Here is a 27,836-nt window from a genome sequence, read left to right on the forward strand (position 1 = left end):
TCATGTCCACCCACCTGCCTCTTCTTCTCCCCGTCCTGGGGCTCTGCTTCCTCCAGAGAGCATCTAATTAACACGGAAAAAGCCGGCCAGACCTATTATTAGCTTTCATTAGTGTTACTGAAGATTAGAAAATGACCTCTCTAAAAAATCATACACCCAGCTGCCATCGGGTATAGGAGCCTCACTTTAATGGTAGTGTGAAGGATCCCATAAATCTTAAGGGTGGCCCCAATAAAGCCTCCACACACACACACACACACACACACACACACACACACACACACACACACACACACACATCTCTGCCCCCACACACACATCTCTGCTTTTGGTCACTTCTGCTCCTTATTTGGCCTTTTGGATGCCACTAACTGTCCCCCTTTGAAAAAAATAAACAAACGGTCTAATAGCATCTTAAAGACTAACAAAACATGTAGATGGTATCATGAGCTTTCAAGGGCACAACCCACTTCTTCCAATGACAGGAGTATTGGAAGTCCAGATACAAGAATAAATAAAGGAAGAAGGGAGAGAAGGAAAAAAATGAGAGGGAAGAAAAAAAGAGACAGTGAGTAGATAAGCTTCAGAGGAATAGCGGAGTTAAGTCTGTAACAGGAAAAACTAAAAAAACAACAAATAGTGTAATAGCACCTTAAAAGACTAAATAGTTACAAGAGGCTGATAAGACCCATTAGTTTGTACAGTACTTGGAAAGGAAGATGACTAACACCAGATTCTACAGACATAAAAAACCATCATCACCTTCATTGGTTGAACTTAAAAACAACAAATAGTCTTAGTCTATAAAGTGCTAACAAAACATGTAGATGGTATCATGAGCTTGCATAGGCACAGCCCACTTCTTCAGATGACTGTGGTACCTCTGTGTCTTCGTACCTCAGTACCTTCAGTGGTCTGGACTGTCAGTGTCAGGGTCGTCTGGTCAGGGTCGTCCTGGCGCGCTCCTGACAGGACCTCTTCTGCGTTGGTGATGATAAACTTTCGGCTGCGTGCGTAACAATTGGTACTCCCTTTATCTAGAGCGTTAGACCCCGTGCACTTGGGTCAACACAGATCTCTGAGAGGCCCAGGGAACGACAGATGCAGGCAAGGTTTAAAATCAATCGAGCAGGTTTATTTGTCAAATGCAAAGCTCTACGGCTACGTCTAGACTGGCACGATTTTCCGCAAATGCTTTTAACGGAAAAGTTTTTCTGTTAAAAGCATTTGCAGAAAAGAGCGTGTAGATTGGCACGGACGCTTTTGCGCAAAAGCACTTTTTGCAGAAAAGCGTCCGTGCCAATCTAGACGCGGTTTTGCGCAAGAAAGCCCCGATCGCCATTTTCGCCATCAGGGTTTTTTTGCGCAAAACACTTTTTAGCTGTCTACACTGGCCCTCTTGTGCAAATACATTTTTCCCTAACGGGAGAAGCATAGTATTCGCGCAAGAACACTGACAATCTTACATTAGATCGTCAGTGTTCTTGCACAAATTCAAGCAGCCAGTGTAGACAGCTGGCAAGTTTTTCCACAAAAGCAGCTGCTTTTGCGGAAAAAATTGCCAGTCTAGATGCAGCCTACCAGTTGGTAACAGAGATCAGTACAATGTTACACCACTGGGCACTATGGCCCTCGTTGACAAGGTACCAACACCAGGCAGGCCTATTGCCATATATCAGATATTAACCGCAGTTATTCAAAGTTAAGCTACTGTGCACTCTGTAAGTTTAGGCAATGACACCTGCTGTTCAGGTGCCTAGTGCGCCCCCTCCCCCCAAGTTCAGCCGGAGAGCACCCTCTGCGGTGTCCTTTTATAGACAGGTATAAACAACTTACATCATTTCTTTACGTACTGGTTACCACTCTGTTGCCTAGATACCACCCCTCACCTTACGGAAGGGGGGCTTACTTACTATCCTTCATGCTGTCAATTCTGACCTGGTCCTGAACCTAGGTCGATATGTGCATTAGTTTTTAGGGAGTTTTTGTACCAGGACATTCCTTAAGATGTTCCGTTACTCCCTTTTGGTTTACAGTCTGTTCTTGGTGCAGCCCTGTGACCTAACTTACACAATTACACAGTTATCAGTATCTAAGTTACTGAACTAAAGTCTTGCTCACTAGATTGCAGGCCTGTTGCTGTTTTCATGTTACAGACCTTAGGCCTGCTGACTCCATGTTACTGCCCCTCAACTTACTACAATGACCATCTGAAGAAGTGGGCTGTGCCCCTGAAAGCTCATGATACCGTCTACATGTTTTGTTAGTCTCTAAAGTGCTAAGACCATTTGTTGTTTTTTAAGTTTATCCTGTACAGACTAACTTGGCTATCCCCTGAAGCTTCTTCATTGGTTGGTTAGTTAAGTCATTAAGATGCGGAAGATAATGTTCAAGCCATCTGACATCCCTGGATCATACTCTTGGCATAAGAATTAAACTTGTAAATGAAGTTAAGTTCCAACCCTTCTCTGTGTATTTGGCTTGTGGAACTGATTTGAAACAAAATGGCAACTTGGAGATCCATTAATGAGTGTCCAGGAAGATTAAAGTGTTCTCCAACAAGTTTCTGTGTATTGCCTTTTTGGATATCTGATTTGTGTCTATTAATTCTTTTCCATAGAGACTGTCCAGTTTGGCCAATAAATATTGCAATGGAGCATTTCTGTCCCCCTTTGGTCTGGACTGTATCCATTAGTGTCAACCTGCTAACAAATGAAACCTGTACCAAAGGAGCAGGTAAAACAAACTGTCAGGAACAGTATAGAGGCAGGTATTTGATCCTGCCACAAGTGCAGGGGACTTGACTGGACTCAATGACCTCTCAAGGTTGCTTCCAATTCTAGTATTTGATAGCCAATTAGATGTGAGGTAGCAGGAAATGTGATAGCTCTTGGTTTTACAAAGGCCTCTGGCAGGCCCCACATAACATTGTCATAAGCAAGCCAGGAAAACACAGGCTAAATGGAAATAGTATACGGAGTGTTTATGAGAGAGAGAAAAAAACACACTCAAAGCACAATTATCAAAGGTTTGCTGTCAAAGTGGAAGAATATACCTAGCGGGGTCCTTACAGGAGCCAGTCCTGCATCCAGTACTATTCAATATTTTCATCAATGACTTGGAGAATGGAGTGGAGAGTAGGAGTATAAAATTTGCAAATGGCATCATGCTGCTGGAGCTGCAGTTCCTGTCAGCAACTTAGGCAACATCTACACTGCCGGTTATGCCAGCAGTGAGTATGCAAATGAGCACATTCCAGTGTCTCATTTGCAGAATTTATGCAAGGCGTTTTTGCACAAAGGGTTTTTGTGAGGGAAAAAAAAGTAGTATGGACATTTTCTTTTCGCACAAAAACCCATTTTCCCGCCAGATAAGTAAACCTCATTTTTTTGGGGCATAAGGATATGGTGGGAAAAGGTGTTTTTGTGCAAAAAGAATACATCCACACTACTTTTTTTCCCCACAAAAACCCTTTGTGCAAAAACACCTTGAATAAATTATGCAAATGAGGTGCAACAATATACTAATTCATGCCTCATTTGCATACTCACTGCCAGCAAAAATGGCAGTGTAGACATAGCCTTAAAGAGTTTGGGGCTCCAGCCACTGCCACGGAAGCAGTGGTAGTGGCTTTAAGTCCTAGGCCCTTTTAAATTGAAGGGCACTGGGGCAGCTTCCCCCTTTGCCCTCCCCTGTTGGCAGCCCTGTGCAGTAATGGTGAGGCCTCAGCTGGAGTATTGTGTCCAATTGTGTCCTCCAATTTAGGAAAGATGTGGACAAACAAGAGGACGTTCAGAGGATAACAACACAAATGATAAAAGATTTAGGAATACAAACCTATGAGGAAAGGTTAAAATAATATGACCATATTTTATCTTGAAAAAACTGAGAGGGGACCGGACAACACACTTCAAATTTGTTAAGGGCTGTCCAAATTTAAGGATCATGATTAGTTGCTCTGTGTCCACTAAATGTAGGATAAGGAGCAATGGACTTAATCTGCAGTAATAAAGATTTAGATTAGCTATTAATTAAATCTAACCATGTAGTTAAATTCTGGGACAGGCTTCCAAGGGAGGTTAAGCATTCCCTCCATTGCAAGTTTTTGAAAACAGTGAGGCCAAATATCTATCAGGTATAGGCTAAGTTTACTTGCCTGCCACAGCACAGGAGACTGAAGTTGTGGACTACGAAATGTAGGACTGGAAGGGACCTCTATGATTCTATTTATTAACTCCCAAGATTAATGTTAACAATTAAACTATTGCTCCCAATATTGTCATAATTAATTATTGTTTTAATCAAGAATGGCACTTAGTGTTCTTCCAATAAGGGCATAAAGAATTGTAAATATAAATCAATTCAACAGGGTGAGGCTGATAACTGCCACTGCACAAAGTGCCACCATCCCCCCTTGTTTATGTAATCCAACCACAGAAATAGCAGATCCATGATTATTTTGACAAGTTAAAAGCAGTGTAAGAAGAGTTTTAGGATTCAACAAGGAATATTTAAGAATAATGCTAGAAGTAATCACCAACATAATCCTTTGAATTTATAAATGAAGTTTATTATGTAGGACAGTGTCAAAGATCTCCCCTTTTCAAAGGAAAAAAGAGAAGGGGTAGCTATCAGCTAACATTAGAACAATACACTAGATACATTTCTCCAATAAACCTGAAATATCTTTGGCCCTGATCCTGCAGAGAGCTCTGCAAAGATGGATCCTTGCACCTGAGTGGAGGCTCAGGGCCTTTACTAATAGTTCAAGAAGAAGGCTAAGCTGTGTACATAAGTTTTAAACAAACAATGAATGATGAAAAAGTACCAGAAAGAAATGTTTATATAGCATTAATAAAATATCCAACTTGGAGAGCAGAGATTTGTACAATTATTTCCTTTAAATAAAAAGCCTACTCAGAATCCAGAACTGGGGAAGAGAAAACATTCATTTAGTCCAGCTAACTTTGGGAATGTCATAATGTTCAGTCAGAGCATCCAAGTGTCTGTTGAAATCCTAAGAGGAAAAAAAAAGTAGGCTATAATACGGACATACCTGACCTTGCTATTTCTTTCACTATGTTTATACTTTGCAATTCCAGATCAAACCAGTAGTACAACTGGTACAGTGATAGAAATGTAGCCGTGTTAGTCTGGTGTAGCTGAAACAAAATACAGGATAGTCCTGTATACAATTGGTACCGTATCTGGTCTGCCAATACCAGATAAAAATGGCCTGACTGGGTCAGCCCAATGGTCAATTTCGCCCAGCATTGTGCTTCAGCAATGGCCAATTTCAAGTGCTTCAGAGGGAACGAACAAATTGCTTGAGAGAAAGGGGCAAGAATCCAGAACTCAGACTCAGGGAAGCGACATATGGCGACGGGAGGGAATAAGCCAACACACACAGCCCCTTACCTCCACTCTCTGTTTATGAGTTTTGGAGGCTTTCTTCAGGATCCTCTCCATTTGCTGAAAATGGAACAGACACAGTGAGACCTTCCTTTGGCAGCCGGGAACATACCACGCGCAGCCCACCCTCCGCGGGGGGGGGGGGGGGCTTTGCCTTGGGGCACCCTAGGAAAGCGCATCTCGGCGACCCCCCGCCCCGCCCCCGCGAGGAGCTGCCCCCCTCCTACTCTTTTCTCCTGCGTCTTCTCATAGGCCAGCTGCGCCGGGGTCCGCTTGTCCAGCGCCCGCTTCTTCTCCTCCTCCTGCTTCTTGCTGCTCACGATCTGCTCGCGGATCTTGCTTTTGTCCTTCGCCTTCTTCTTCCTGGAGCAACACAGAGCGGGCGGGGTGAGGCGTGAGGCGTGAGGCGCCAGGGGCCAGGGGCCGCCCCCGCCGCCCCCGGACCGCCGCCGCCCCCGCCCTCCCGGGCCCCCACCCCCGGACCGCCGCCCCCGGACCGCTCACCGCTTCCCCAGCACCGGGGCCGCCCCGCTACCCTTCAGCCGCAGCTGCCCGCGCTGGACGCTCTCGTACTCCGCCATCGCGCGCCGGCCGCGCTCACAGCGCTTCTGGGTCAGGTCGCGTGGGCGGGGCCTCCTGAGGCGGGGCGGGGCCACAGGCGCGGGTGGGGGCGGGGCTCTAAGCCTCGTGCGCAGCGCACGGTGCGCAGCCCCCCCTCTGCCCCCGCTTCAGGGAGCCGGCCTCGGGCGCCCCCTACAGAGCGCGGGCAGCGTTGTGGGGATCCTGGCCCCGCCCCCATGCGATGAGCCGGGGGGGGGGGGGGTTGTGTTGCTCCCCGGTGGTGCCGGTCCCGGTGCCGTGCGGTGCAGGGGCTGCGCTTCCTTCCCCCGGGGCTCCCCCTCCGCCCCATAGGACTGGAACTAGGGCTGTGTGTGGAGGGGGGTTGCTACAGCCAGCGCCAGCCGGCTCTAGGGTTTTTGCCGCCCCAAGCAAAACATTTTTGGCCGCTTTTTTTGTTGGCTTTTACACGTTTGCACTTTGCAGTGGTTTGGTTTTGTTTTGTTTAAAATTGAAAAAAAAAATGAAAACAGAAAATGTGTAGTTCGTGAATAAAACAATTCCCTACTCGTGTACTTATTTAATTTTAACAAATCACAATTACCAACAATTTGGATAGAAATGTAGCCGTGTGAGTCTGGTGTAACTGAAACAAAATACAGGACTATGTAGCACTTTAAAGACTAATAAACAATTTGGGTGCAACTATACATTGTAATGAACAACATTAGTGTCTTCCGGTGTGCCCAGTTTCTCATGAATTAAAAGAATTTATATGAATTGAATTTTTCTGGTTTTTATACTTCTGTAGCCTCAGGAGCGGCCCTAGACGAGCTGCCAGCAACAGGCGTCCTAGGCGAAACGCGCGATCACCGTGTGATTGGCACCCACACCTCCAAAGCCCTCAATGGCCATTTATCTTGGTGCCCTAGGTGACCGCCTAGGTCGCCAGTATTGACGGGCCGCCACTCCGTAGCCTTTCAATAATTGTGTAAAATCGAAATTTTTTGCAACAGTACTTTCAATTGAAATTAATGCGAGTCCTGACAAACGATTTTGAGTCATGGTGAGCTACAAGCATAATCTCAGATACTGACCAACAACCATGGCACCGGGCTAGTCCACTGCCCCCAGCCCTCCCCTATGTACTCTTGCATGTACAAGAGCAGGGCCCGTTCCTTCTGGTTCAGAATCACTTGTCTTCTCCTGGCCAATGCAGTGCTGTCCCAGCATCAAAATTGTTTAGCAGCTCTGGCTATCCTTAGCCTCATTATGCTTGTCCCTTAGGGCCAGGCAGATATTTCTCAAGCGCCATCCTTCCATTTGGTCTGGACAGTTGTCACGTCTCACTCGTGTTGCAAATCTCACAATCCTTTGGTGTTTCTTAAAGCTCCAGATGCTGGAGTCAGGAAGTAACATTTTAAGTAAGTTTCTAGCCCTGATGGTTGCCTGGAAAAATATAACAGACTCTAATAGGTCAGAAACCAAAGGCAAATAAGAAAAAAATAACTACCCCAAACTGAGTATATTTTTTTCGAAATCTCATGATTTTTGTGGCCTGACTCATGACTGTGGAATGCATAAGTTTGACAATACTTTGAAAGGCACTAATAATATAAAGATGGTGGGACCCTGGTTGGCCGGAGCAGCCCCATAGCACCACGCCGCAGGACCCCAGCTGGCCAGAGCAGCCCCCGCCTGCTGTTTGGACCCTGGTTAACCGGTTAAACCATTAAAATTATATTATTTAACCTCTTAACTTTTTAAAGCAGGTATTTACATCCCTAATCTGCATACAATCTATTTTTGGGCCTGAATACCACCTGTTCTTCTCGAAGCTTTGCATCCATGGCTTCTTTCATCCTGTGTAGTGTCACACTGCAGAAGATTCAGGAACATATAGAAATCAAAGATATAGGGTCCCAGAAAAAAACCCAATAAATTTCAATTCAAATGTAATCTCAGAGCTAACAGACGGCCGTGAGAGCTGGAGATCTTCTCATACATTAGACAGAAAAATAGATGCCTTTGAAAATAAGCACTTTAAAGACTAACAAGATGGTTTATTAGATGATGAGCTTTCGTGGGCCAGACCCACTTCCTCAGATCAAATAGTGGAAGAAAATAGTCACAACCATACATACCAAAGGATACAATTAAAAAAAATGAACACATATGAAAAGGACAAATCAAATTTCAGAACAGAAGGGGGATGTGGAAGGGGGAGGGGAAGGTAAATGTCTGTGAGCTAATGGTATTAGAGGTGATAATTGGAGAGGCTATCTTTGTAATGGGTAAGATAGCTAGAGTCTTTGTTGAGCCCCCCACGTAGAGTGTCGAATTTTAGCATGAATGACAGTTCAGAGGATTCCCTTTCAAGTGCATATTTAAAAGGCTTCTGAAGCAGGATGCAGGTAATTAAGTCGTTGAGACAGTGTCCTTTCTGGTTGAAATGGCAAGAAACTGTTTTTTCTTTGTGATCCTGTCTAATATCTGTTTTGTGGGCATTGATCCTTTGGCGAAGACGTCTCAAAAACCTCTTGCACAAAAAGCATTGGCAGAGATATGCAAATGACAGTGGGACAAATGCTAATGTGCACTTAATTAGCATACTCTCTGCTGGCAAATACCTGCAGTGTAGACCTAGCCCATCACAGGGAGGACACTGGCTGCTGGTTACTTCCAGCAGCAGACAGTGCTGTACGCCTACTTCCAACCTGCCTACTATGGTGATGGAGAACCATTACGCTGCCCTGGCGATGAGGAATTACTTAAGGTGGAGGAACAATAGCCATGTACCCCTATGGCTGTGAAGTTTGCAGCCACCTCACCCAGGGGGAAACTCAGAATTGTGGCAGCAAGGGAGGTTTAGGCTAGACATTAAGAAAAACTTCCTAACTGAGAGTGGTTAAGCACTGGAATAGATTGCCTAGGGAGGTTATGAATTCTTCATCACAGGGGATTTTCAAGAGCAGGTTAGATAAACATCTGTCAGGGCTGGTCTAGCTAATACTTAGTCCAGCTGTGAGTACAGTGGACAGGGATAGATGGTCCCGTCCAGTTCTGTGAGTCTGTGATTTTTGGATCATGTACTGCAAACGCTGACACAGACTCACACGTGAAGGTGTCAAGTGGAAACCAACCGGTATGAGAAATGAGCATGCATCAGAGAAACCTTAGCAGGGAGGGCTGAATAGTCAATCCCCAAACTATGGAGCAGCCCAGGCCATCCCTAACAGGGCATGGGGCTCAGGACAACCCCCCCCCCCCCATCCTCCACCCCAGACCTTGCCCGCATCCACCTCTTCCTGCCCTTTTCTGTCCCTGCCCCATTTGACTCCTTCCCCAAACTTCCACCCCTTCTCCACCTCTGTTCTGCCTCTTCTCACCCTTGCCCTGCCCCCATTCTGCCTCTTCTCGAGTGATGCCAGGAGCAAGTGGAGTGGAGCAGGGACAGTCATGCTGCCATCAGCCCTGGCGTCACCCAAGACCTGTATGTATGTCCCCTGAAGTGCGGGACATCCCGAAGTGTGGGCCCTGGGTGATTGTCCTGAACCATCATATGGATAGCTCTGGAAGCAGCAGCACACGACAGAGAGGAATGATTTCTCCATTAAGTGCCAACGCTGGCATGGGATGGATGTTAAAAAATGAGGAAGAGCTTAAATATAGTATTGCTATACACAGTGAAAAATACAGCACAGTATTAACATATGATGTAGAATGTGTATTACAATGAACATTAAGAAAAGGACTCAGGACCATACCTACTGTGATTCTTTTTTAAGGTGAATTGCTGAATGTTGAAGGAAGAAAGACTTTTTGTATATGTGAATTTAATTGATGGAAGCATAAAACTAAAATCCATACTGTCCCCTATGTAGCACAGAGACAAGGGATAGAAATTGTGTTAGTTGTTTGTGAAATGCTGTAATATGAGTCTCTGCAGAGCACACAGGAAGCAAATGAATGATGCTGTATGAGAGTCTTGTGTATTCAGACTAAAGATTTGATGAAATGCTCCTATTATGATTCTGAAATCTATGGAGCAGGGAAGGTGGTTGGTTACCTGATCCTCCTCTGTCTGAACCTCATTGTTGCAGCTTTTCATATCTCAATATTCAGCCTTCCTGTAAAGGTAACGTAACGGGAAAGAGTTATGGGACAAGAATCAGGATTTAGAGACAGAAATGGGCAATAAGCAAACCATTTTCACTCCAGAGCAGCTGGATGCGTATCAGGTAAGAACAAATAAAAGACAAGTTAGACACAATGCCAGGAAATGGCAGGTTGTTTTAAAGCAGTCTCCAGCACTTAGTTTCATGGTGCTAAACAGGAATATGAAATACTATCTGAAGTCTTTAGAGTAAATGGTTTATGGCTGTTTAATATTCCTTTATCTTCTTTTAAGAGAGAAAAAACTGTCAAACATGACTCTATAGTTGAACAGAAAGTTTATAAAGGTTGGGCCAGCTTTATCCATAATATGAGTCAAGTGAAATTAGTGCACTTGTACAGAAAAGAATTTGGGCTAGTGTTTAAAATAAAAAAGCAAAAATAACTCACCATCACATCTTCTATCTTTCCATATTTTACAGGATTGCACATTCTTTACAAGGAAAGAAATTCTGAGGTGCGTCTATATTTTTTGTCTGTAAAACTATAAGGAGATTATTAAAAAGTAAGGCCACTCATCTAGTAATCTTAGTAATCTTTTTATTAAGTTTTAAATAGGATTTAATATGGCATTATTGCGATAAGTGAAGTAGACACACACACGCACAAAAATCATGTTCAATGTCGTTAGTTAAGCCAAAAATCTATAATTCTATTAACATGCCAGCTACTCCCATGTAAAACACTATAACAAGTTACATCTAATACTCTGCTAGGAGGCCCCATTCCCCTCTACCTGGTTTATAACAAGTGCTACACAGACTATTGCTACCATCTATTTGATTAAATGCTTTCTGACTAGTGTATTATCTTGTTCTATTGTCTTTATATTATAAGTTCAGAAATATTTATGTGCCATGAAAATTTAATTTCTTAAAGGTAACTATAATTTCTTAGATGTATATAAATTTGAGATATAAAAATGTTATTCATGCCTCTATTTACTCTCTTTACAAAGCAGGATTGTTCTAGCTTTTAAATGATTATGCTTTGACCCTGCAGCATGCTGTTTTCCATGATTTACGTTGGCTTCATTTTGTTTGCCCATGAAAACAGAGCTAAAGCTAAAGTAAAAACTTTTTACCTTTGCCTTGACAATCCAGTGCTGTCCACAGAGCAGCTATTGTTTTGTGTCACTTTTTGCATCTGCATTTATGATATTTTCCGGAGACATTTTTACAAGCCCCAAATCCCATGAAACAAGATTAGAGATTAAATTATTTCACAAAAATGATTCCACAGTAAACATGGCCGGATCAAAGTAGCCTAAAAACTTTAGCTGAGACAACATGATGCTGCCCACTAGCTTTATGTGTAAAAAGCTGTGGTGATATTTTGAAGCCTGGTGCCTCATTAGAGCACAAGGCCTAAGTTAGCCTGAATCACTCATTTCCAGAAATTTTGGAACCTCTTCCAAGTAAATAGTACATCTAGGCCAAGCCATTGACCATTAGTCATCTAGCCACAAGAGGCTGAAGAGGAAAGGCTTAGTGCAGAGGTGGGGAACCTACAGACTGTGAGGCAGATCTGGGTCCTGCATTGCTTTGATCCAGCCCATGGTGAGGCTTGGGGCTTCCCCCCCAGCAAGGCAAGCCAGTGCTCATGCTCCAGCCCCATGGCAAATCTCCAAGCTTTGGTGCCCCCCTGCAAGGCTGAAGCATGAGCGAAGCCCCGGCATCCAGAGTTGAGTGTGTGGGAAGTTTTTTTTTTTTTTTGCTTCTCACTTGAGTGTGATTCACAACTGATTTTTCTGTGGGTCAGTGGCCACTGACCAAAAAAGGTTCCCCACCCCTGGCTTAGAGATTTGTAACACACTGGCTGAGGGATCAAGAGTCCTAACTGGCAACTGGAACCTGGTCTCCCAGTGCATCACCGAGTGAACTTTGGCAGGCGTTGGCACTCCTGTGTCTAAACTACATCCCTTTTCTCAAAAAAGGGATGTAAATTAGACACTTCAAAATTGCAAATGAAGCCAGGATTTAAATTTCCCGTGCTTCATTTGCATAAGGGTGGCCATGGGTTTTTTTCGAAATGGGGCTTTTCGAAAGAAAAACAGCTGTTTAGACAGGCATCTATCGAAAATAAAACCCTTTTTCAGAAGATCCTGTATTCCTCTGAGGGTTTTATTTTCGATAGATCCCCGTCTAAACAGCCGTTTTTCTTTCGAAAAGCCCCATTTAGAAAAAAACTGCAACCACCATTATGCAAATTTAAATCCTAGCTTCATTTGCGATTTTGAAGTGTCTAATTTACATCCCTTTTTCGTTTTGTAGTTTAGACACAGCCCATAAGAGTCTGTTCCACCGGACTTGATTGTAGAAGTCAGCTTTTGTTTCCTATTTGTCATGTAGCAAATTAATCAGCAGAAACATTTCCATTTCCTTCCCCTTTCTAAGGCTGATCTTGCACAACATCAGTGTGCCAAATCTTTTGCTGAGTAGAGTGCAGAGACAATTTCATAAGACGACTGCCCTTCTCCACCAGACCCTGATCTCCTACTCTGCCCATCTTGGTCTCTGTTTATCAGTGCTCCACAGTACAAAATGCAAATGAAATTAATAAATTAAACTAAGCCTGGTTGTGTTTTCATGTATTTAATAGAGGCCAAGACCATAATTATATCACAAATAAGGCATTTATAATTGATAGGAAACCTTTAGAAAATTCTGTCTTCTTGTTTGATACCATTTTCATGGGTGACAGTATGAATGAGCTCCTCAGTCTAATGCGACACTGGAAGTAAATTGCATTGAGAAGAAAAGAAACATATTTAGGGGTCAGTTTATAGCTCTTCCCTTCTCTTCGTTCTGAGTCCCTACAAAATCAGTGGGAGGTTTGGGTGGGCAACAAAAGGCAGGATGGAGCCCCATATTTGAAGGGTAAAACAAACCCATTTTTTAAAAGCTTAAAGATGAGAAAAAAAGGTATCTAAGGAAACAGGGTTGAGGACAATCCCCCCAATGGGTGGACTAGATGGTCCAGGAGGTTCTCTCTATTTCTAGCTCCTGTGGGTTTGCCTGCATGTTTTTGCAGGGGAAAGAGGTACGCTCATTTCAAAGGTAAGGTAGGCTTAAAATACTTTCATTATTGAACCCCCCATTCTTAATTCCCCTGAGATCTTTTGAAGATCACTTATTTTCATCACATTGGTCCCTTCTGTCCTTACAAATCTATGGCTGGCTGTGTCTACACTGGGCCACTTATTCCGGAAAATCAGCCACTTTTCTGGAATAAGCTGCGAGCTGTCTACACTGGCCCTTGAATTTCCGGAAAAGCAACGACACTCTACTGTACAAAATCAGCCGCTATTCCAGAAAAACTATTCTGCTCCCGCTCGGGCATAAGTCCTTATTCCGGAACTTTGAAGTAGGAATAAGATCCTCCGGAAAAGGGCTTTTTTTCCGGAGGATCGGGGCCAGCGTAGACGCTCTTTTCTGGCTTTTCTAAAAGCAGGAAAAAAGCGGCGAACATTTTTATTTAAATGCCGCGGGGGATATTTAAATCCCCCGCGGATTTCCCTATTACGACCTGTGAAATTAACATGCCCCTTCCGGAAAAGGGGCCAGTGTAGACGAACCCAGAATGAGATGCCACTGCAGGTACAGGGAAAAACAGTGCAGAACACTTCTAGCTTCCTTTCCCATTAGAATCCACTTAAGGAAAGCAGAGTGTAAGCCGAGCTCATTTTATTATGGCATAAGCTTTTCTGAGTTACAACTCATTTTGTCAGATAATAAAATTGTTAGTCTTTAAAGTGTCATTGGACTCCTTGTTTTTGCTGAAACAGACTAACACAACTCCCTCTGTGAAACCTGTCCTCATGCAAGGCAGTTGAATAAGAGCCACAGAGATACCATAAATTTGCTGAATTTAGTATCCTGTTACCACACTACATGAGACTCCTGAAGAGACAGTTGAAATTTCAGTGTGTTGCAAATATGTTTGTAGATCACTGTCTCACAGGGCAGTTAGCTGCAACATCGGACTATTTTCAATTCTTAGACAGGCAATGTGATTCTTGCTATTCTGACCAACTTCTTAACAAGCCTCTAAAACATTTATGAGTCAGCTGCATGAGAGGTGGCAGCCAACTTAGACTGTAAATTGTTTGGAGGACAGAGTGTGCCTGTTTGTCCATGACTGAGGTGTGCAGGTGCTATGGTAATACAAATAATACATAATCAGGCAGGAGCCAAAGGGCTGGAGCCAAAAAAGAGAACCTGGTTCAGAGTGTCAAAGGACTAGCAGAGTCAAAAGGTAAAATTAGGCTGACCGTGGAATGTCCTTGAGAGTATGAGGAAGCACACTCTGGCCTCTTAAGACTAAAATCTTCAGTGAGTGTAAATAAAGCACTAAGGTGTCAGTAAATATTGGGCGGGGGAGGTGGGAAAGAGATGGGGGCTGAGTGCGAATAATTCATATAGTTAGATATACCCTTTTATATTGTTTTACTTTCTCTAGAATGGAGTTGTGGATGGGTTAGCCTTTGAGAACTGTGTTACTGAAAGGAACAGCCTTCAATCATGTAAAAATGAGCAGTGTCAGAGTAGTGTCAGGCTAGCGGAGTGAAATGGAAGAATCACTGAGGCTGTGGGAAACTACTAAATAAAGTTGGAAAACGGCTTGTGTCATTCGGTTTCCGACAGTACTGTTGTCTTGTTCTCAAAGAGACGTCCCCCCTCCTTTTTATGTAACACTGAAAATACGTTGTCTGGTTAATATATTACACAAGAAGTATACTAAATACTACATTTCTTCCTTTCATGAAGCATATTGCAATATGGAAAAGAAACACATTTTATTAGCGTACACAGAGCCCTAAATGAGCCTTTCTTTCCCTTTCCAGACTGTTTTACCGATACCGAGACCTGGCCCCACAGCTGGTCCCACTCAGCTACATAGATAAACCAGATGTGAAGCTCCCCTATGAACTCATTGGCAGCATGCCAGAGCTGAAGGTACAGTCCAAGGAACACAGATGGTAGATAGGGAGCCACATTTCACTTTCATCCATTTCTGCTAAATAATTCATCCTGTACTAATTACCGGGAGGCTGAAAGCTATCTGAATCCTGGCTCCCTGGGGAATAGCTCTCCAATTCCAACATCCTTCTGGAAAGGTCCAGTAGTTGCCTTTGAAAACATTTTGAAGCACCATGTAGGACAGAGAAAGCTGACGCTGGCCCTCCTGGTCTCCACGTCAGCCGTAGTACATAAAAGAGTAATAGAGCAAAGGGGTGTTTGTCTGCTACACCTGGGTTAAAATGAAGAGGGGGGCAGAACCGGACATAGCTGGGCTATGATGGAGCCCATCAGGCGCTTTGACCTAAATGATAGTGAAGACAGACCTGTTATATCCTGCATCCCTGTTCCACAGGACAATCCATTCCGTCAGCGGATTGCCGAGGTTTTCTCAGAGGATGGAGATGGCAACATGACTTTAGATGACTTTTTGGACATGTTTTCAGTTCTGAGTGAAATGGCTCCCAGAGACCTCAAAGCTTATTATGCCTTTAAAATCTATGGTGAGTGAGATAGGCCTACATAGTAAAGTTTGGAGGAAATCCTGGTGCTGTACATGACTCAAGGTTTCTTGATGCAAAAGCACTTAAGATTTGCACTGCCAACTGCCATCTATACATGGTCTGTGTACGTACTTTGGTACGTATATGGCCCTCATCAACGCAGCCTCTCTTAGGACAGATCTACACTTACAGCTCTGCAGTGATGCAACCGCGCTGCTGTGGCACTTCAGTGAGGATGCTATGTACACTAATGAGTGAGCATATCCTGTTGACATAAGTGCTCCACCTCCTCAGGAGGCGGTAGCTATGTCAACAGGAGAAGACTTCCTATCGGCGTAGTGCTGCCGACAGCAGGGTGATGCTGGTGGTGTTGGTACAACTACGTCATTGGGGGTGTGGATTTTCTATACCATTGAGCAACATAGTGTAGTTACACTGACATACCTTCCTAATGTAGACCAAGCCTCAAACATCTGTCGAGCTGTCCCCAGTTGATGGAGGATTCAAAACCAAACCCAGAGACTTTGCCACATATCCTTTGCCACATATTCTTAAACATACTGACCATGATGGTAACGCACAGCCTCCATTTCAAGAATCTGTTTGAAAGCACTTTTCCCATGCAGGCCCTTTTAAACAACCTACACCAGTGTAGTTAAAATGTATTCCCTTCCCCGAGCCCCTGGTCTCTCCAGAGACACAGTTACAGCAAAACAAAAGTGCTTATAGCAGCATAGCTTTTTCCCATAAAGGGGAATTGCCATAATGGTATAAGTCACCAGTATAAGTCTGTCCCTGCTAGTTACTTGTGTACTCTGTCTAGCTGTTTGGACTACATGCTTGTGAATAGCAACAATATGCATCAAAGTGCTATTCTGTAATTCCCTTGTGTGGCTGCTGCAGGCATGAACTAGCATATTGTTAGTTCACACTAGCATAATCCTCTTCAAACAGGGCTACTAGGAACCTTGGGTATGTCTACACTACCTCCCTAGTTCGAACTAGAGGGGTAATGTAGACATACCCTTAGTTATTTGTGCCCACAGCCTCCACACAGGAGAGTTACAGGGGACAACTTTGGTGTATATGGCTGTTCATATCCCCATAGGCTGAACTGCAGGGCAGCGTATCCGTAACCTAAGACTTGTACTATTTAATATATAAGTGTGTGTGTGTTTTGTTTCCACAGCTCTAACTGAAATAGTTATACTGGTAAAAATTTAACTGTAGCTCAAGGCTAAGGAGGACACATAGGTTCTATAAATTCTTCAGCCAGCTGTACCTTGCCTGAGCAGTTATAGCTTTTTCTTTTTTCTTATGAAAAAAATTCTATCCTGGGACGACTCTGTGGTAAACCCACCATTAGCACTCGCTATCCAGTGCCAACTACTTTGCTACATACCGAACAGGTGTTTGGGTCCCTGACTGGCTTACCTGGCATGTTCAGACATGCTCTTTCTGGTCATCCATGCATCTCACATAGTAGAGCACATTAACCTATCAATGTAAGGTTTGATTAACATTTAACAATGATGTCTTTGACCAGATATCTCATTGTGGGGGTCTGGAGTTAGGGGGCAGAGTGGAAGACCACATTACTCTTATTTCCTACTTACTTCTGGGAGTTCACACCCACCAAGAACATTTCCAATGCTGTTATGCCAAATACCTCAGGGACGTCTCTCTTCAGTAAGGTGATCAACTTTGATTTGTTCCATGATTCCTGTCTAAAGTAGCTGGCTCTCATTCTCCTGGTGCATATACTGTGTTTCCATCTCAGCAGATGCAGAGATATCTAGATGTGACTTCCATTTTTCTTACCATAGTAAATTTACAGGTCCTACAGCCTTTGCCACATATCCATTTTTGTCTTGCCATTCAATTCTTTTGTGCCCTGGAATATCCTTCCCCTTTAAAAATGTATTTAATTAAGCACTTGAGTTGCTCAGATCTGGCCTTACTGGGACTGAAAGATACAGCTGATTAGAGTGTGACATCTGCTGGAGAATTCACAGTGCTTCCATCAGATTAGTTGTTTCATCTCCCATCCTCATGATTAGAGGAAGCAGCATTTAAGAAAAAAGCTATTAGGTGCTTTGAAATGCTCAGCCTTCGTGAAATTAGGTACCTCAACTCCAATGGGGTCTTTGAAAAGCCTTGTTTTATAGCAGAGTTTCTCAGAGGGCAAGTTTAAGAACAGAAATAGTTTAAAACAAAAAAAGCAGTCATGTCGCTCTTTAAAGACTAACAAGATAGTTTATTAGGTGATGAGCTTTCGTGGGGCAGACCCACTTCCTCAGATCAGCGGGTCTGCCCCATGAAAGCTCATCACCAAATAAACTATCTTGTTAGCCTTTAAAGTGCTACATGACTGCTTTTTTTGTTTCTCCAAGATCAGACTAACACGGTTACCTCTCTGTTATTAGAAATAATTTAGTCTCTCTTTTAATATTGTTTTCAGTTGATTTTTCTTTACAACAAAAGCCGAACAACTTATTGTGCAACACAAACAGGACAGAAAGTTCTCTTAAATTCTCTTCCACTCTGAAGTGGAAGTGACTCAGCATGGGGGAGAGGAGAAAATCAAACAGTTCTTTTGACTGTGTTATAATGCCTTCAGTTCGTTAATATTGATTTGCTATCTGGGATCTATATGATTGAGTATGCAGAGCTTGTGGGTGGGTGCCTTTTAAGTAATTTTATAAATACAAATTAAAAATTACAAGGAGTGTAAGGGTGTGTCTAGACTACAGGGCTTGTCAACAAAAGTGGACTTTTGTCAGCAAAACTATACCTACTTTTTGTCAACAAAACTACACTGCCGCTGAGTTCTGTCAACACGTCAACAGAACTTAGCAGTTTTGTCAATGTCTGTAAACCTCATTCTACGAGGAATAACACCTTTTGTCGGCAGAGTTCTGTTGACAGAAGGTGTTATTGCATCTACACTGTCCTTTGCGTCTACACTGTCATGTCGACAAAGCGGCTTCCTTTGTCGACAGAACTGGATGTAGTCTAGATGCTCTTTGTCGACAGAAGCTTTGTTGACAGTATCTGTTGACAAAACATGTCGACAAAAGCGTGTAATCTAGATGTATCCTAAAAGTCTAAAATTCTATTTGGCAATTATTCAGAAGTATTGGGATTTGATATTGAGGCACACGCAGCTTTTCTCCATGAAAAGCCTGGGAGATATGTGGAGGACAGCGCTTTGTAATTTTGAATTTAACTCTGTTTCCTTGGACAGATTTTAACAACGATGATTACATATGCAAATCAGACTTGGAGAAAACCGTTAACAAACTGACCCGAAATGAACTTACCCCCGAGGAGGTTTGTCTTGTATGTGACAAGGTGATTGATGAAGCTGATCAAGACAATGATGGCAAACTCTCTGTGGAAGATTTTCAGCACATGATAATACGAGCACCTGATTTCCTCAGGTAACAACAGCCTTGTTAAACATCAGGAAATCCCCCTTCCTTGCTATCAGAGGCCCGTTCCAAGCACATCGTTAACAAGCACCTGCAGATTCCAAACTTTCCAGCCTGACAGTCAGGGGAATGATCTCAAACCCTAACCATTCAAAAACCTAGAGTCAACTTTCCTCTCCCTCAACTAACAAGATTTAAAAAATGGTTTGAGTTCTTTTCCAACTGTGCTCCACACCTGTGAGTGCTAGAAACTTGCTTTAAAATACACATACCAATCTCACATAATCTCATAACTCTAGGAGATGGGATTTACAAAATAGTGACAGACTCATGATAGAATTGGAAGAGTTGGCTACACTGCAATTGAAATAGTCTTTTAAAATTACAGAATTTTGAAACAGATTAATTTTAATATTAATAAATGCAAAGAAATGCATACTGAAAAACATAATCCAAACTATATGCATAATATGATGGGGACCAGATTAGCGAGATAGTGGCATCATTGTGACTAATACTCTGAAATTATCTACTCAATGTACAGCAGCTGTCAAAAATGCAAACAGAATGTTAGGAATAATTAAGAAAGGGATAGAGAATAAGGGTATGTCTACACAGCAAAGTTATTTTGAAATAACAGCTCTTATTTCGAAATAACTTTCCTAGCGTCTACACAGCCAAACCGCTATTTCGAAATAAATTTGAAATAGTGGAGCTCTTATTTTGAATTTGGTAAACCTCATTCCATGAGGAATAACACCAAATAGGTGCTGTGTAGACACTTATTTCAAAATAGGGGGCCTCCAGCCTTCCCAGGGTGCCCCACTCCAGCCTCAACCAAGAACACTTCTCTCCCTCCTTGTAGTCCTTAAAGGGGTTGACTCTGGCCACAGTGCCTGTGCCAGCTCCAAGCCTGCCAGCCCAGAGCCAGCAGTCACTGCCCCTGACCCAGTGGCCCCAAAACATGAGCCAGCAAGCCACTGGCAGCCAGCCCTCCACCGCTCCCCAGGAGCAGTCTGCCAGCTCCCAGGAGCCTGCCAGGGCCCAGAGAAGGTGGGTGCCTTCCTGGTCCAGGGTAGAGATCATGGATCTTATTCAGGTTTGGGGGGATGCCTCCAACATCCATGATCTCTGCACTAGATGGAGGAATGCAGCTGTCTAGGGCAGGATAGCTGCCAGCCTGGCCACCAAAGGCCACATGTGAATCCAGGAGCAGGTTTGCATAAAAATTAAGTTGGTCTGGCAAGACCTCCCAACCGTGAGCCCTGAGCCTCTCTCTTCTTCCCCTTGCTTCCCCCTTCCATATCCTTCCTCCCAGGTTTCTCCTTCCTCTCTCCCACCCTCTCTTCTCTCCTCTCCCACCTCTTTTCCCCAGTCTCACCAGAGTTTCATTCCCTCCCCCCCAGTTTTGTTAAATAAAGAGAGTTTGTGTTCATGAAAATACGTGTATTTTATTTGACATCAGGAAGGGGGGCTAGGAGGGGTAAGTGGAAGGATGTGAGGGAGGAATAAGGCACAAGCCCCCAGTGGGGCAGACCAGGGAGGCTCTAAGTGCTCCTCAGGGTTGGAAGCTCTCCTGCGGGGCCTCCTAGATACTGACAGCCCCCTGATGGACCTCCTGGATGGCAGCCTGCAGAAAGTGAAGCCAGGCTTGTAGCAACACGTCTATGAGAAGTACCAGAGTGCCCAGGGGCAGCTCCGGCTCCATGTTGCAGAGTGCTGTGGTGTCCCAAGTGAGGGCAACCAGAGCACACAGAGACAAACTGTTTTGCTGTCCCTCATCAAGGTAGACAAGCAAGCAGGGAAACCTGAGAACTGGCTGTCCGGGAAAGGGGGGGGGGCAGCGGGTCCCTTTAAGCACAGACCTCAGATAGCCTCAGGTAGCAGCCTCACACAGTAAGTCCTGACCTGAAGCATGGCTGGAACTGGTTCTGGCCAGCTTTAAATGCAATTCAGAGTCCACTCAGTGTGGATGCGCTATTTCAAAATAAGCTATTTCGAAATGCATCTTGTGTGTAGATGTGTTATTTCGAAATAAGCTATTTTGAAATAACACTGTAGTGTAGACGTACCCTAAGGGTACGTCTACACTACAGCGCTAGTTCGAACTAACTTAGTTCGAATTAGTTAATTCGAACTAAGCTAATTCGAACTAACGCGTCTAGAACTAAAAACTAGGTCCATTAGTGTTTTGCTAATTCGAACTAGCATGTCCACATTGAGTGGACTCTGAACAGGGCTTAAGGCTGGCCGGAAGCAGTGCCGGCAGGGCATCAGAGGAGGACGTAGAGCGTGGAGATGCTGTCTCAGGCTAGCTGAGGGCTGCGCTTAAAGGGTCCCGACCCCCACCCTGGACAGACAGTTCTAAGGGGTGCCCCGCTTACAAACCAGTCCTGGCTTGGAGTGCCCAGAGTACCCACACTGGGCACATCACAGCACTCGGCCATCAGACTGGCTGCACTTGCCGCAGGCTGCCATCTGAGGAGAGGGGGCAATTGGGGGGCTGCAGGAGAGCTTCCACCCCCAGAAGCCTGCAGAGCCAGCCCAGTCCTCCCCATCGGTGGCTCATGCCCCATTCCTCCCTCACCTCCTTCCACTTACCCTTCCCTAGCCCCCCTTCTTATTGATGTACAAAATAAAGGACACGTGTGTTCAAAAATAGAAACTCTGTTTATTTAACAAAACTCGGGGAAACTGGGAAAAGGAGGTGGGAGAGGGGAAGAGAGAGGCTGAGAGAGGGGAGGGGGAAAACTGGGAGGAGGGAGCTGAAAGGGGGAAGCAAGGGAAAGGAGGGGGTGGGGAAACTCAAGGATCAGGGGTGGGGGTTTCGCCGGGCCAACCGCCTCCCAGTACGGCGAGGGAGGGGGCCTCGGCATCCCCGGGGGGATGGGGTGGAGGGTGCGGAGGTTGAGGTGGGGGGTGTGGACATTGAGGAAGAGGTTGTGGGAGTTGAGGAGGGAGAGGTGGGAGGGGGAGCAGGAGTGGGAGGAGGGACAGCAGTTGGGGGGACAGCTGGTGCAGGATCAGCACGGGGCACCATGCTCTGCAGAAGGAGCTGCAGGTTGGTGCTCAGCCCTCGGAGCTCAGCCAGCAGCTCGTGGCGGACCTGCAGGTCTTCCCGCATCCATGACCGTAGTGTGTGGTGCACGGCTTGCAGGGCCCCAAGGTGCTGGTCCCAGTATTCCTGCTCCGTGCTGGCAGTCCGGAGCAGGCCGCGGGTGCGGGAGCATGTCCCGGGCGGGGTGGTGCGCCCGGCACGAGCAGCTGGTGCAGCTGTAGAGACAGAAGAGAAGTGGTCAGTTCTCCCTGGGGACGCAGGGGATGATGCCCAGCCCCCTCCCCAACTCTGCAACGTGAGGGTGACCATGTCCTGTACCGTCACAGCCGCTGTGCTTGTACAGAGGCCATGGTCAGGATGTCTGGCTCTCCCCGGGACTGGGAGCTGCCCCAAGACCGCACCCATGTCCCTGTGCCATGTATAGTGTGGCCGGGGCGGCGGGGGGGGGGGGAAGGGGAGATGTCCCCTGCCTCCGTGTAGAGGGGACATGTGAAGGGAAATCATCCTGCTGGGTCCTGCCCCGGGGTCGGGAGCATGTCACATCTCTTTGCACAAGCATGTGCCTATTGGGCAATGGCCCCTGGGTGTCACGCAGCTGGAGCCACCTGCCCAAGGGTGGCATGGCACGTGCTCGCACGTGCACAGGTGTCTGCGTGATCCGTGGAAGGCATGGCCCACGCGCGCGGTCCCTGGTCTCCCTCCCACTTCCCCCCCAAACTACTTAATTCAAACTACTTACCTGGTACGGTCTCCCTGGACGACACTGCTGGCGGTGACCCTTCTGGTGTGCCCAGGTCAGGGCCCTCTGGTCCCGGCTCGATGTCCCCCGGGCTGGCACGGACCGCCCTGCCCCCCAATAGTTGGTGGAGGGCAGTGAAGTAGGGGCAGGTGGCAGCCCCTGCCCTGGCGTACGCCTGGCGCAGCTTTTTAATTTTAATGCGCACCTGCTCCTGGGTGCGCCTGTGTCCCCTGCTGGCCATGGCGGCTGCTATGCGCCCATAGACGGCCGCGTTCCTCCTCCTAGTGCGGAGATCATGGACATTGGGGGCCTGCCCCCAAACCTCAATGAGGTCCATGACCTCCGCACTAGTCCAGGAGGCCGCGCGCCGTCTACGGCCCCTGGCTGGCCCCTGGGTGCTGGGGGACTGGGCAGGGGACGTGTCACTGGCACTGGCTGCCTGGCTCATGGTGGGGCCACTGGTTCGGGGCAGAGACTCCTGGCAGGGCTGGCTGACTCTAGTGCCGTCTGGCCAGAGTCTACCCCTTTAAGGGCCCGGGGCTGGGGGAGAGAAGAATTTTCCTGGTTGTGCCCAGAGAGGCCACCAGGGGGAACCTGGGAAGGGCTAGCCTCCCACTAGTTCGAACTAAAGGGCTACACAGCCCTTAGTTCGAACTAGCTAGTTCGAACTAGGCTTAATCCTCGTAAAATGAGGTTTACCTAGTTCGAACTAAGCGCTCCGTTAGTTCGAATTAAGTTCGAACTAACGGAGCGCTAGTGTAGCACCTAGGAAAGTTAGTTCGAACTAACGTCCGTTAGTTCGAACTAACTTTGTAGTGTAGACATACCCTAAGACATACCCTGCTATATAAATCCATGGTACACCCACATCTTGAATACTGTGTGCAGATGTGGTTGTCTCATCTAAAATTTTAGATAGATAGATAGATAGATAGATAGATAGATAGATAGATAGATAGATAGATAGATAGATAGATAGATAGATAGATAGATCTTGGCTTTGGAAAATGTCCTTTCCCCCTCTCTCCCCTTATTTATTCTTGGTTCTGGACTTCCAACACTCCGGTCATCTGAAGAAGTGGGCTATGTCTACGAAAGCTCATGATATCATAGACATGTTAGGGTATGTCTACACTACAAAGTTAGTTCGAACTAACTTTCCTAGGCGCTACACTAGCGCTCCATTAGTTCAAACTTAATTCGAACTAACGGAGCGCTTAGTTCGAACTAGGTAAACCTCATTTTACGAGGATTAAGCCTAGTTCGAACTAGCTAGTTCGAATTAAGGGCTGTGTAGACCCTTAATTCGAACTAGTGGGAGGCTAGCCCTCCCCAGGTTTCCCTGGTGGCCACTCTGGCCAACACCAGGGAAACTCTATGCCCCCCGCCCGGCCCCGGACCCCTTAAAGGGGCACGGGCTGGCTACGGTGTCTGTGCCAGGTGCAAGCCTGCCAGCACCCAGCCAGCAGACCCTGCACCTGGCACGGCACAGAGCCACCCACCCGATGTCCCCCAGCCCACCCCCTCTTCCCGGGACCAGGCTGGCGGCTCCCGGGAGCTTGCCCTGGACCGCAAGAGGCGGGCACCTTCCTGGGCTAGTGCGGACATCGTGAACCTCGTCCACGATCTCCGCACTAGGCACAGGAAAGTGGCCGTCTAGGGCAGGAGAGCTGCCAGCCTGGCCACCCAGGAGCAGGTGTGCATGAAAATCAAGGGGGTCCACTGAGACCCCCGACCCTGAGCCCTGAGCTTACAATGGCCGTCCTGGGTCAGACCAAAGGTCCATCTAGCCCAGTAGCCTGTCTGCTGACAGCGGCCAACCCTAGGAACCCTGGAGGGGATGGACCGAAGACAGTGACCAAGCCATTTGTCTCGTGCCATCCCTCTCCAGCCTTCCACAAACTTTGGGCAGGGACACCATTCCTACCCCCTGGCTAAGACTACTCCATGGACCCAACCTCCATGACTTGATCTCACTTCCCTTTCAACTCTGTTCTAGTTGTAGCCTTCACAGCCTCCTGCAGCAAGGAGTTCTGCAGGTTAACTATTTGCTTTGTGAAGAACAACTTTCTCTTACTAGTTTCAAGCCTGCTACCCATTCCTTTCCTTTGGTGTCCTCTAGTCCTTCTTTATGGGAACTCATGAAGAACTTTTCTGAATGCACCCTCTCCACCCAACTCCTGATTTTAGAGACCTCTATCCTGTCCCCCCTCCGTCTCCTCTTTTCTAAGCTGAACAGTCCCAGTCTCTGTAGCCTCTCTTCATCTGGGACCTGTTCCCAACCCCTGATCATGTTAGTTGCCCTCCCCTCTCCCAGCCTCTCTCTTCCCCTCTCCTACCTCCTTTTCCCAGTCTCCCCCAGTTTTGTTCAATAAAGAGAGATTCTATTTTTGAACACACATTTTCTTTATTTTGTACATCAGGAAGGGGGGCTAGGGAAGGGTAAGTGGAAGGAGGTGAGGGAGGAATGGGGTACGAGCCCCCGATGAGGAGGACTGGGCTGGCTCTGCGGGCTTCTGGGGGTGGAAGCTCTCCTGCAGCCCCCCGATTGCCCCTTCCCCCCGGATGGCAGCCTGTGGCAAATGCAGCCGGGCTGATGGCCGAGTGCTGTGATGTGCCGAGTGTGGGCACTCAGGGCACTCCAAGCCAGGACTGCTTTGCAAGCGGGGAACCCTGAGTACTGTCTGTCCGGGGTGGGGGTCAGGTTCCTTTAAGCACAGCCCTCAGCTAGCCTGGGGCAGCAGCTCCACGCTCTAAGTCCTCATCTGATGCCCTTCCGGCACTGCTTCCGGCCATCCTTAACCTCTGTTCAGGGTCCACTCTGTGTGGACATGCTAGTTCGAATTAGCAAAACGCTAATTCGAACTAGTTTTTAAGTCTAGCTGCACTAATTCGAATTAGCTAAGTTAGTTTGAATTAGCGCTGTAGTGTAGACATACCCTTAGTCTTTAAAGTGCTACCAGACTATTGGTTGTTTTTTAAGGTTTTTTTGGTCTTTTTGAGTAACTGCACAATTTGAAACACATATTACGATAAGGCAGAAACTTAATCTGGAGATAAATGTATAATTGATACTTCATAAATAGTTGAATGTTAGAAGTGCATGTTGAGTAGTAATAATATTTATGAAAGGTAATTCAATGTAGGTGTGACAGAGATCCAGTCATCCTTAGCCTGGACCTATTTAATTTTCTGGTTTTGGGATAAGAACGATCTTGTATTAAGAACATGAGAACAGCCATTCTGGGTCCATCTAGCTCAGTTTCCTATCTTCTAACTGGTGTCCAAGAGGGAATGAACAGAATGGTAATTATCAAGTGATTCACTGCTCTCACCCATTTCCAGTCCTGACAAACAGAATCTAGAGACTTAAAAAATAACAAATAGTCTTGCAGCACCTTAGAGAATAACAAAAAATGTTAATGGTATCATGAGATTTCCTGGGCACAACCCACTTAACTCCAGTGTCTTAACTTCATTCATCTGAAGAAGTGGGTGATAGAAATGTAGCCGTGTTAGTCTGGTGTAGCAGAAACAAAATACAGGACTATGTAGCACTTTAAAGACTAACAAGATGGTTTATTAGATGATGAAATGGCAACAACCAGAAAGGACACTGTCTCAACGACCTAATTACATGCATCCTACTCCAGAAGACTTTCAAATCTGCACTTGAAAGGGAATCCTCTGAACTGTCATTCATGCTAAAATTTGACACTCTCCGCGGGGGGGCTGAACAAAGACACCAACTACCTTACCCATTACAAAGATAGCTTCCCCAATTATCACCTCTAATACCATTAGCTCACAGACATCTACCTTTCCCCACCTCTAATATCATTAACTCACAGACATTTACCTTCCTTCCCCCCCCTCCCTGCATCCCCCTTCTGTTCTGAAATGTGATTTGTCCTTTTCATATGTGTTCATTTTTTTTAAATTGTATCCTTTGGTATATATGGTTGTGACTATTTTCTTCCACTATTTGATCTGAGGAAGTGGGTCTGGCCCACGAAAGCTCATCATCTAATAAACCATCTTGTTAGTCTTTACAGTGCTACATAGTCCTGTATTTCATTGGGTAGATAAGTTTCAAAGGGAAAGACAATCCAGTCTGTAACAGGAAAAACTTAAAAACAACAAATAGTCTATTGGCACCTTAAAGACTAAATAGTTAAAAGAGGCTGATAAGAACCATTAGTTTGCACTTGGAAAGGAAGAGTACTAATACCAGATTCTACACAGACATCAAGAACCATTGGTTCTTACTTGTGTGGTTGGTTGATAATGTGAGAGCCATCTGATATCATAATATCCCATTTGCATGAGAGTTAAACTTGAGAATGAAGTGGAGTTCCATCCTTCCCTGTGTATTTGGTTTGTGGAATTGGTCTGAAACAAAACAGCAACTTGTAGATCCCTTAATGAGTGTCCAGGGAGGTTAAAGTGTTCCCCAACGGGTTTTTGTGTGTTGTCTTTTCAGATATCTGATTTGTGTCTATTAATTCTTAAAAGACCAGTTATCAAAAATGTGTCTGTGTTGGAAGTCGGTGATTGTTTCATAGTCTTTGCATTTGGCTTCCAGCTGTTAGTTTATTCAGCCTTAGTGAAGTGTTTTTAGATCTACAAATGAAAAGCCTCACGAGTGATTTTTATTTAATGTATTTATTTATTTATTGGTAAATAGTACTTTTCACATTCGAATTTGAACCTGGTGAAAGAGAGAGAAATGAGAACTGCATCTTGAGTCTGCAGTATGTCACTACCATCTGCTTTCAGAATTATTTTGCTTGGAGTTACTGTCCATGACTGAAAGAGAGAAATAAAGAAGACCAAACAAAGATTTTAAGACACTGGACTACAAGTTGGAAAAGTCTTGATATATCGCAATTAAATCTTTAGAGGATACAGCTCATCGGGGTTTCCCTCTGTAAT

General features: G+C 45.5%; 2 protein-coding genes across 4 annotated transcripts; one reads left to right on the top strand and one right to left on the bottom strand.

Annotated features, from left to right (window-relative positions):
* Positions 1 to 4,548: 4,548 nt before the first annotated feature.
* LOC102448647 (protein FAM32A-like) lies at positions 4,549 to 6,073 on the bottom strand. The gene is made up of 4 exons (XM_075903379.1): positions 5,917 to 6,073; positions 5,640 to 5,775; positions 5,419 to 5,472; positions 4,549 to 5,017 (listed from the first exon to the last, which is right to left on the bottom strand). Exons 1-4 carry the CDS (start codon positions 5,991 to 5,993, stop codon positions 4,949 to 4,951), a joined length of 336 nt encoding a protein of 111 aa, XP_075759494.1. The 5' UTR covers positions 5,994 to 6,073; the 3' UTR covers positions 4,549 to 4,948.
* Positions 6,074 to 10,160: 4,087 nt separating this feature from the next.
* Positions 10,161 to 27,610, top strand: CIB3 (calcium and integrin binding family member 3). 3 transcript variants are annotated; one of them, XM_075901590.1, is made up of 8 exons: positions 10,161 to 10,211; positions 10,569 to 10,603; positions 12,921 to 12,926; positions 13,187 to 13,210; positions 14,993 to 15,104; positions 15,523 to 15,670; positions 18,918 to 19,113; positions 27,589 to 27,610. In XM_075901590.1, exons 1-8 carry the CDS (start codon positions 10,161 to 10,163, stop codon positions 27,608 to 27,610), a joined length of 594 nt encoding a protein of 197 aa, XP_075757705.1. The 3 variants fall into 3 exon arrangements, with proteins under 3 accessions (XP_075757705.1, XP_006122515.1, XP_006122516.1); XM_006122453.1 differs by lacking the exons at positions 12,921 to 12,926; positions 13,187 to 13,210; XM_006122454.1 differs by lacking the exons at positions 10,569 to 10,603; positions 12,921 to 12,926; positions 13,187 to 13,210; positions 14,993 to 15,104.
* Positions 27,611 to 27,836: the final 226 nt, after the last annotated feature.

The sequence above is a fragment of the Pelodiscus sinensis genome, chromosome 19 (genome assembly GCF_049634645.1).
Source record: "Pelodiscus sinensis isolate JC-2024 chromosome 19, ASM4963464v1, whole genome shotgun sequence".
Taxonomy (NCBI): Eukaryota; Metazoa; Chordata; order Testudines; family Trionychidae; genus Pelodiscus; species Pelodiscus sinensis.